At 39.5% G+C, this 10911-nt stretch overlaps 1 protein-coding gene across 1 annotated transcript; it reads left to right on the top strand.

Annotated features, from left to right (window-relative positions):
- Positions 1-10374: 10374 nt before the first annotated feature.
- On the top strand, positions 10375-10659 carry LOC119052768 (alpha-ketoglutarate dehydrogenase component 4-like). Its single transcript, XM_053660838.1, has one exon. It carries the CDS (start codon positions 10375-10377, stop codon positions 10657-10659), a length of 285 nt encoding a protein of 94 aa, XP_053516813.1.
- Positions 10660-10911: the final 252 nt, after the last annotated feature.

Raw genomic sequence — 10911 nt, 5'->3', positions numbered from 1 at the left:
TTCTAGTACTATGTTGAATAGAACTGGTGAAAGTAGACAATCTTGTCTTGTTCCTGATCTTAGTGGAAAAGATTTTAGTTTTTGCCCATTGACTATGATGTTGGCTGTAGGTTTCTCATATATGGCCTTTATTATGTTGAGGAATGGTACCTCTATTCCCACTTTGCTGAGTATTTTTGTCATAAATGGGTGTTGTATTTTATCGCATGCTTTTTTGGCATCTATTGATATGATCATGTGATTTTTGTCTTTCTTTTTGTTTATGTGGTGTATTATGTTTATTGAATTGTGACTAATGTATCATCCTTGCATCCCCGGATGAATCCCACTTGGTCATGGTGTATGATCTTTTTAATGTATTGCTGGATGTGGTTTGACAATATTTTGTTGAGTATTTTAGCGTCTGTGTTCATCGGTGATATTGGCCTGAAGTTTTTTTCTTTGTTATGTCTTTATCTGGTTTTGGAATTAGGATGATGTTGACTTCACAAAAAAAGTTTGGGTGTCTTCCATCTTCTTGAACTTTTTGAAATAATCTGTGGAATATGGTTGTTCACTGTCCTTTAAATGCTTTCTAAAATTCTCCTGTGAAACCACCTGCTCCAGGGCTTTTGTGTGTTGGAAGCTTTTTAATGACTGTTTCAATTTCATCTGCTGTTATTGGTCTGTTCAGGCTTCCTGCTTCTTCTTTATGAATTTTGGTAAATTATATTTGTCTAGAAATTTGTCCATTTCACCTAGGTTTTCAATTTTTTTGGCATATAGTTCTTCATAGTAATTTCTTACATTCCTTTGTATTTCTGGGGTATCAGTTGTAATCTTTCCTCTTTCATCTGATTGTGTTTATTTGTGTCCTCTCTTTTTTTTTCTTGATTAGCCTGCTTAAAGGCTTGTCAATTTTGTTTATCTTCTTAAAGAAGCAGCTCCTGGATTCATTGATCCTTAGAATTGTGCTTTTAGTCTATATGTCATTTAATTCTGCTCTGATCTTGGTTATTTCCTCCCTTCTACTTGCTCTAGGCTGTCTTTTTTGTTGTTGTTCCTTGAGTACTTGTAGGCATAGAGTTAGGTTGTTTATTTGAAATATTTCTATCTCTTTTAGGTAGGCCAGTATTGCTATGAACTTCCCTCTCAGGAGTGCTGTGTCCCATAAGTTTTGGATTGTTGTGAGTTCATTTTCATTTGTTTCCAGAAACTTTTTGATTTCTTCCCTAATTTCATTCTTGACCAATTCATTGTTTAGTAGCATGCTATTCAATCTCCATGATTTTGAGTGATTTGGGGTTGAGGACTAGTTTCAGTCCCTTGTAGTTGGAAAAATGCTAGATATGATTTCAATTTTCTTGAATTTGTTGAAGTTTGTTTTGTGTCCTATCATGTGGTCTATCTTTGAAAATGTTCCATGTGCATTTGAAAAGAATGTGTATTTAGCTTCTTTGGGATGAAGGGCTCTATATATATCAGGTAAGTCCATTTCATCTAGGGTGTTGTTTAATGCCGCAATATCTTTGTTGATATTTTGTTTGGAAGATCTGTCTATTTTTGACAGTGGGGTGTTAAAATCTCCTAGTATAATTGTGTTGCTGTCAATGTCTTTCTTGAAGTCCTCCAAGATTTTCTTTATATATTGGAGTGCTCCTATGTTGGGTGCGTATATATTTACAATGCTTATATCTTCTTGATGGATTCTTTCCTTGAGTATTATGAAGTGGCCTTCTGGGTCTCTTCTTATGGTTCTTTTTTTGAAGTCTATTTTGTCCAATATGAGTATTGCTACCCTGGCTTTTTTTTCCTGTCCATTTTCTTGGAAAAGTTGTTTCCAGCTCTTCAGTTTCAGTCTGTGTAGGTCTTTTTTTCTGAGGTGGGTCTCCTGTAGGCAGCATATGTGTGGGTCATGTTTTTTTATCCATTCTGCTATTTTGTGTCTTTTGATTGGGGCATTTATTCCATTTACATTTAAGGTTATTATTGATAGGTGCTTATTCATTGCCATTTTTTCATACACAGAGGAACCTGTGTTCCTCTCTCTTTCACTGTTTTTCTTCCTGTTCTTAAAGCAAACCCTTTATCATCTCTTCTAGAGCTGGTTTGGAGCAGGTGTATTCTTTGAGGCTTCTTTTGTCTGGGAAGCTCCTTATTTGGCATTCCATTTTAATTGAGAGCCTTGCTGGATAAAGTAGTCTTGGTTGTAGGCCTCTGGTTTTCATTACTTGGAATATTTCTTGCCTTTCCCTTCTAGTTTGGAGTGTTTCCACTGAGAAGTCAGCTGCTACTCTTATTGGAGCTCCCTTGTATGTTATTTACTGTTTTTCCCTTGCTATCTTTAAGATTCTCTCCTTATCTTGGAATTTTGCCATTTCAATTAGGATGCATCTTGACGTGGGCCTCTTTGATTGGGATGGTCTGTGTTTCCTGGATTTATGTGACTTTTTTCTCTCATTAATTTAGGGAAGTTTTCCATCATTACTTTTTCAAACAGGTTTTCTATCCCTTGCTCTTCTCCTTCTTCTGGTATCCCTTTTATACAGATATTATTATTTTTCATGTTGTTTTGCATTTCCCATAACCCCTCTTCATTCTTTCTCAGCCTCTTTTCCTTGTCTCGCTTATTCTTGGTTTTTTTTCTACCTTGTCCTACAGCTCACTGATCCAATCCTCTGCTTCATTGAGCCTGCTTTTGATTCTTTCTACTGTATTCTTTATTTCATAAATTGTATTCTTCATTTCCTCTTGGCCCTTGTTGATAGTGTCTGTTTTCATTTGCATGCTGGTATAGTTTGCAGTGAATTCACTGTAGTTTCCCTGTAGTTTTTGGTAATTCTCTGTGAGCTCATTAAGCTTCCTGATAACCATTGTTTTGAATTCAATATCTGATAATTGACTTGCATTTATTCATTTAGCATTCTTTCTGAGACTTCCTCCTTTCCTTTCACTTGGGGATTCTTTGTCTTCCCATTGTTTGTGAGAGTCTTCTTTTTAGCCTCTGCTTCTTAAATTAATCTGTTCTGCCCCCCTGTGTTTATGGTGTGAACTTCTATCATAGAATACCTCTGAGATTCATTTGTGCCATTTCCTTGATCTCCCGAGCTCACTGGTCTTGGGCTGTCATTTATGTTGGCTCTGTGTATGTCTTTGGGTTTTGATTACTGTTAGGGCTTTCTTTGGTGGGTCCTTCCCACCAGCTGGTTAACTGAGGGTCACTCTGTCCACCACCTCTTCTATTGTAGTGTGGAGGTATGGGCAAGTTGTATTAAAGCTGGTTCTTCTGTGTGTACAAAGTTTTGAGGATTCTCCTTTGCTGTTGCTCAGTTGTTTGTTCTGGGTAATTTCACCACTACTTAGGAGTATTTCCAGATAGGGCCTGGGTTGAGTTAGTGCGGCTTTCATTTCCTCCTTCATCTTCTTCTGTTGTTATCTGTTGATGGTTCTTTTGTTGGTGGGTTTCATCTTCCAGCAGGTATCCTGGTGTTCACAGCTTCCACCTACTCTATTTTTTGTGATTAGTTGGAGGGGGGAAGGCAAAAGCGTTCAAGACAGAAAGAGTGTATTCTATGATATTTACAGTACCAGCCCATAGAGAAGAGATAGGAGATCCTTTGGATATGTATAGTGTTAACCTTGATATTTCACCCAAATAGCCACTTTTTAGAAAGGGTGGAAAGAAGATAAGACTCTTCTTGGGAGTAGGGGAGTATTGTGAGTCAGATCTAGAAAGCAGTGAGCTTGTAGAAGGTCAGATTATGAGGTAAAGTGAGAGTAAAGGATAGAAAATAAGTGTAGTGTTTGAGAGAATAAAGTTAACCACAATAGTAATAGAGTTCAGGAAACCATGAAGTTTAACCAGCGAAGTGAAAAAGACTAATCAGAAAGAAGAGGAATAAAAAATACTAATAAAATAAATGATGTAAGAATAATGAAAAATAATAATACAAATATGCAGTAACTCGCAAGTTCTCTGTAGTAGCAAACTGAAATTTGCCTCAGTGTCTCGGGTGTTGGGATGCCCCCTCCTTCGGTCCATCTCTGGTCTTTTCAAAGTTCCAGGTTTTCTTTGTCTCACTTGTGGGAATTATAGAAAAAGAGGAAAGAAGGAATAAAACAAGGAAGAAGGAAAGAGAGGAAGAAAGAGTTAAAAGATAAAAAGTTTTTAAAAATTTACTTAAAAAAAAAAGCCTCCTGCTGGTTTCAAACTGGCCAAGCCACTTTGGCTGTTCTTCCTGTCTGCAGCAGGCTGAGGGGTGATTGATTTTACTTTTCTCCCTTCCTGATTGGCAGTCAGCCTCCAGCCCAGTTCCCCAGCAGCCTCTGGTCTGGGTGAGCACTCTTCCTGAAGTTTCACATTTGGGCTCAGGGCCTTTTGCAGAGTGCACTCTCCCTGGATTGTGGGTATGTGGGTGCACACTTGGCCTGTCTGCCTCCATTCCCTGATGTTCAGGCACACACTCTTTCCAGAGCTGTGGGAGTGAGTGAAGGGCCTTCTGTGCCATCTCAGGAGTGCTGTGCAGCTGGGTGGGGAGGAGGCTGGAGTGGCTGCTGCAGTAGAATTCCCTAAACAGGTGCCAAGTGTCTCTTTTTCCACTTTTTTAGAAATTTTTCCTGTTCAAGCCTGCCACTCCATACAGAGGCCTGGCCTCTCACACAGCCCAACTCTCAACTCTCAACTCTCCTCAGCTGGTGTCCATAGACTCCATAGACTCTGTGAGTGCTCACAGCCCCTGTGTGTTTGCCACTTAGTTCTTATTCTCCTGTCCTGTGACTTCAAGCAACCAGGTCTCTTCTGGTGCTGTTCAAACCTTTGGCAGGGGAGAGAGCCGTTGACCTAGTTCTCTCCCAAGAACTTGGTGGCAGACCAGGTGGGTGCTGGGCCTAAGGCTGCAGCTGCCCTGGTGCCTGTGCTGGTCCCAGGAACCTTATTGTCCCAAAGCACTCTCCTTACTGTCTGGTTTTTCAATGCCCTCTACAATTTTTGGTCTCCAATCTTCATATATGCTGGGGTAATGTTGGCTGTTTGCTCTGTTCCTTAGTAGATTGGCTAGGTATTTCATCCGTGTGCAGGGGAAAGTGGGCTCTGCTCCCACCTGCCTCACTACAATCTTCCTCCACATTATTTTTCCTCTTCTTAAAGCAAGTGCTTTAACATTTGCTGCAGTACTAGTTTGATGTTAACAAACTCTTATAGCTTTTTCTTGTCTGGGAAGATCCTTATTTCTCCTTCAATTTAAATGGTAGCCTTGCTGGGTAAAGTAACCTTGGTTGTAGGTCCTTGTTTTTCATCACTTTGAATATCTCACATGACTCCCTTCTGGCCTGAAATATTTCTCTTGAGAAATCAGATGACAGTCTAATTGGTGCTCCCTTTTACGTAACTACTTGCTTTTCTCTTGAAGCTTTTAGGATTCTCTCCTTGTCTTTCAGTCTTGCTATTTTAATTAATATGTGTCTTAGTGTAGACTTCTTTGGGTCCAACTTATTTGGGACTCTCGGAGCTTCCTGGACTTGTGTGTCATTTTCCTTCACCAGATTAAGGAAGCTTTTGGTCATTATTTCTTTAAATAGGTTCTCAATCTCTTGCTCACTCTCTTTTCATTCTGGTATTCCCATCATGTGGATCTTTTTATGCTTCATTTTGTCCCAAAGTTTTCTTAAGCTCTCCTCATTTTTTAAAAATTCTTTTTTCTTTTTGCTGCTATGCTTGGGTGTTTTCTTCTACCTTGTCTTCCAAATCACTAATTTGATTCTCTGCTTCATGTAACCTACTGTTTATCCCTTTCAGTATATTATTTATTTCAGATATTGCATTCTTTATTTATGACTGGTCCTTTTTCATGGTTTCTATGTCTTTCTTCATGCTGTGGAGTATCTCTATAATTATACTCTACACTCTTCATCTGATAGATTGCTTGTCTCCATTTCACCTACTTATTCTTCTGGAAAATTCTCTTGTTCTTCATTTGGAGCCTGTTTCATTGCCTTCCAATTTTGGCTGCCTCTTTGTGTTTGTTTCTATGTATTAGGTAGATCTGCAAAGACTCTGGTTTAGGCCTGTGTCAAACCATGTCTGCGACTGGCCCAGGGCAACCTATTTGGAGCTATCAGTGATCCACAGAATGTGGTTTCCTCTGCTGAACCTCTTTCCGTGCAGAAAGAACCAGACTGCACACTGTGGCTGGCTTTTACCAGCACTGGGCCCAGGGGAGGGGCAGCTAATGTCTCAGAGCTCCCAGAAATCTGCCTGTCTGCAGGCTTTCTGTTAGGCTTAAAGAGTGAAAGTCTCACAAGCTCTACTCCTCAGGAACAGGGTTTAATTACCATAGGGTAGGGTGAGAGTGATTCTTGTGTGCGGGGCTGTTGCCTCTCCTCAGGCTGTTGCCACTTGGAGGTGAGTCCTGTCCAAGAAATATGGCTCCTGAAGTATGGGGAATGACTTAGGACTGGGATCCTGGTAGCTAACTGTTTAGTTTTCTTCCCAAGCCACCAGCCCTGGACTCTCCTCACATCTTTAGTCCACGCTGCTGGAGCCCAGGGTAAGTGCCTGCAAACAGAATTTTGTGCATTAGCCATTTATGAGACTCTCTGTGTCTCCAGCTGTCTCCCCCTGGTAGATGGAAACTTTGCTGCTTTTCACAGCTATATATCATTTGGGTGCCTTTCCTAGTTCTGATGCTGTAGGCCGGGGAGCCTTGCTTGAGGTTTAGAGCCCACACTTCTCAGGGGAACTCCCCTGGCTGCCGAAATATCCCTCTGGAACTTTAGCTGCTTCCAGTGGGTGCCCAGCCAGCCCTCTCTGCCTCCTCTGCACTCCTTCCCAGTCTGTTGTGATGAAGTGATTTCTTCCAGCTCTCTGTGGTTATAAGGCTTCTCTCCATCTAGTGTTCAGTTGGTTATTCAGGATGATTTTTTTAAAATTTAGATGTAATTACAATTTGGTCCTGGGAGGAGGTTGGTGTAGCTTCTATTTAAATCCTTCAACAATGGGGGTCCCTTACACAGCGTTCTTCTCACTGCGTACTTCTCATGTTATGATTTGTATACATTTGATATTATATTTGTCTGAATGTAAGTCTCTTTAGGCTAATGACTGAGAATTATTCAGTTTTTAATACCTGTAGCCCACCAAAGATACTGTAGAAAGATCACTTTAAGCAAGAATTTTTTCTTTAGAATTGAAATTTTGAAAATTTGAATTAAAAAAAATTTAACTTTAAAAGTAAAACAATTTGAGTTTTTGTTTGCCCCCAAAGCCAACTTGGACCTATCATTTTATCATTTAATCCATGTCATTGAGTCATGAGCTAATTTCTTAGTATTTATAACAAAGTTCAGAAAATACATTTGCTATTCTTAGTACCTTCTAGAACAGAGGTTTATAAAATGGGGCTCCTGTGGCCATGTGCCTCAGAATCAATCAGGATGCAAGTTTCAAATGTAATTGTTGTCATGCACTGTGAATATCCTAAATCTCTGAGTGTAGGTCATTCACATGCATCATGATCTTGGAGGATTCTCGTGTACACTGATCTTTGGAGACCACCACAGATTTTTAATTGGGGATGAATGGGGGAGGAGCGAAGAAATATCAAAATCTCCTGGAAGGTTTCTTTGAAATAAAGACATTTCCTGACTGCCCTCCATAACTCTGGCCACACCTCTGTTTTTTAGTAGCTCACTGACAGTCTCTCATCCTCATATGCAGACATAGCTCTATACCTACTTTTCCAGTGGATTTGGAAAGATAATTTGTAGAAAAGATTTCCTTGGTTTATCACTGTTGGGAACATGGTTATTGAGCCCCTTGTTAGACAAGCATTGTATATGAAGACCTATGGTACAAGAAACTTCAAGTAAACCAATGTTAGTCAAACTTTTCTTCCCACCTTCCCTCTCTCTTCCTTCCCTTCCTTTCTCCCTTCTTTACTTCTTTTTCATTCTTTTGCATCCCATAGAAGTAGTTTTGAAGGAATCTGCTTTGGGAAATATTTTGGCCACTGCACGAACCCAACTTTACCTCAGTATTTGGAGATAGTAGAAAAAAAAACAACTAGGTCAGTGTAACAAGAAAATGAGGGAAAGGTGGCCAGAGAAGAGCAAAACTGTGGGAAGTGGCCACTGAGGGTGACTCAAGGTTTCTAGACCTTTAACAAGAGGGATTACAATAAAAGGCATACTGTTGTTCAATGGAAAAATAAATATTGAGATAAATTTAGTAAAATGACAAGTTATTCATCTGAAATTTAACTGTTGTTCCTGAATAGTATGCCCACTATGAACTTTTTGCATTTTTGTTAATATTTTAAAAAATGTAATGTATGAATCTTTAGCTTTGCTTAAATTCTACAGGATGCATAACATTATTCACTTATCATGCTTCATGTCTACTTTACTCTTGGCAGAGTATGTATTCTCTGTGGATATAAAAGAAATATGAGCAAACTGTTAAAAATGTCTTATCTTTATTAAGTGGTAGTTACTTGAGAGAGAATAAGAAAACAATATACTAAAAATCTTAAGCTCTGAAAGGCCCATATTTCCAGCTGGTGAATTTGTAAAAACTTTATTGGCAGTATTGAATTGGCCATTGGTGGGGCAGCGTGCTATGGGACAAAAAGTACTGGACCTGGGCTCACATGGATCACAGAGCTGTGGGTCCTGACAAGGTACACCTCTGAGTTTCAGGTGTCTGCGCCATGAAGAGGAGCCATGGTGGGGATTCTTCTTGAGATGAAAAGGTGTGTAACAGAGAAGGTGTGTAAAGTACCTGATGGGGATTTCAGTCTTGGAGGCAAGCAGGTGGGTTGGCTTCTTGCTTGCTGGAGTCAGAGCAATGGCGAATCTGTGAAGGTGAATCTCACCATGACTGCTTCAAAGCTTGGTTGTACTTAAAGGAGATTTTTTGTTCCCAGAAGACTTGCCTGTTCCTATGAAGAGAAAAATGGCTAAGTGTTAGGTTTGGAATATTGTCCCTTTGTATAACTTTTCTGTGACTATCTCCTATGTTACATAATCAATTTAAAAGTAAAGTGTGGTTTGTAAAGGGCAGGATTTATAGTTTGAATTTTAAGTAAAAAGAATAAATTATTACTATTTTAAATATTAGCTCATTAGCACTCATTAATTGATGAGGTGTTAATATAGTCACTCCTTGAAAAATTCTTCATAGATCACAGTGAAAATAAAAAAATACTTCAGAAGAAAGAAAAGAATCATAAACACATAGGCTAGGTTATGTGGATGTTGAGTGGTAAACCTGCTTTTCTTCTCTTTTGATGAATTAGATTTGGCTCAGTTGTACTACTGTTTGTGACCTTTATCTCTTTAATCTTCTAAACCTACTTATATTTCATTCTTAGGAAAAATCTTTCCCGGGAATGCTTATTCTATTTTAATATGTAATTAAATATTTTTAATTATTTTGGTAAAATGTTTAATATATGATAATCAGGTATGGGGGCGACTTTTTCTGCAAGTACCCCCATCCTCCACGAATTAAAGTAAATACTACCAAGACATGATCTGCTTGCTGAGGAGAGGTGGCCAGTTTCTCCAAGGAAACAAAGGCCTTGAATGATGGCCAGTTTCTCAGAGGAAAAAGACCTGAAGCCCCTTCCTCCAGGGGCTTTTATTGGGTTGTAATACAAAGGAATACAGGGTGGCAAGGATCAAACAATAGACAACATTTCAAAGAAATATGAGGGCTTAGTATGAGTCAGAGTCTGTCAGGAAGGGGGTTTTGCAGAAACTTTAGGGTTTCCTGCTCGGACCCTTAACATATGAATGAAAACACTCTTAGCAGAGCAGGTTTCACAGGTTTTTTAGGAAGTCTTTGTGATGCCAGATTTTTCCCTGAATCCACTCTAGCAAGGCAAGGAGTTGCACATCCTCCCCATCAGGTATTCAGGCTTAAGTGGATTAGAGCCAGGAAGTGCTTCTCCCAGAGGACTTGGGGACTCGGGCTATGTCACATAAGGGGGGGAGGGTTCATTGCTTGCTCTTTGTAGCAGCCCCCTGAGTCCTTCCATGATGGCCTCCCAAGTGATCGAGTCTGGCTTTGGTTGCCCCTCCTCTGAGAGGTCTTACCTGTCTCTGACTTCCAACCATGCTTTGGGGGCAGAGAGGAAACTGAAGCAGCATTTGCTACCAGAGACAGGCTTTGTCTTTTGTGGCTTGCATTCTGGGGGTCGCTCACTGATCCTTAGCCATGGGGGGTAGTTAGAATTCCTGAAACCAGTCAGAGCAGTCCCCAACAATCAGGTAGTAATTGCTCATTTTAATAACATTCATACTAAGGTATTTTGAAATATAGTTTGTCAATCATTGCTCAATAAATCTGAGCTTTTTAAAAAATAAATATATTGGAGCTGCCCCTTCTCAGGGGCCATGATGGACAGTAAGATGGCCTCTGCTAGCAGGGTCTTTGAGGTAGTCAAGCCACATACTCTATTAATAAGGTTCCCTAACAGAAGAGACCATTCTAAACCGAATGTATCAGAAGTTTTGAGATCAGCAGGACTGCCCTCTAACTCTTCTTCAATTTCACAGCATTTTAAGGGAAATAAATCATCAGATTGGCTGATGCATCAGAATCCACCAGACACTGCAGAAATAATAAACACATTACCTCAGAAATGTAGGAGGAAACCTATGTCTCAAGAAGAAATTTAATTTATTAAATATGGAGGCCCAGAATAATCACTGACGCTGGCTGCTGTTTGTCACCAGACAAAAGGATAGTCTTTACAGTAAAGGACTTCCAGCAGGACAAATAAGAAATTGTACACTAAACAACCTTAATAAATATTCTGTAAACAAAAAAACTATATTTTATACTTATTAAAATATACATTTTAAAATGTTAGCCTATCAATTTACTCTTGATTATCAGGTATGACCAGTGTTGAACTATTAAAGCACATG

Source organism: Artibeus jamaicensis, unplaced genomic scaffold (genome assembly GCF_021234435.1).
Source record: "Artibeus jamaicensis isolate MK-2021 breed Jamaican fruit bat unplaced genomic scaffold, CSHL_Jam_final scaffold_916, whole genome shotgun sequence".
Taxonomy (NCBI): domain Eukaryota; kingdom Metazoa; phylum Chordata; class Mammalia; order Chiroptera; family Phyllostomidae; genus Artibeus; species Artibeus jamaicensis.
This window is presented reverse-complemented; position numbering and strand designations above follow the sequence as displayed.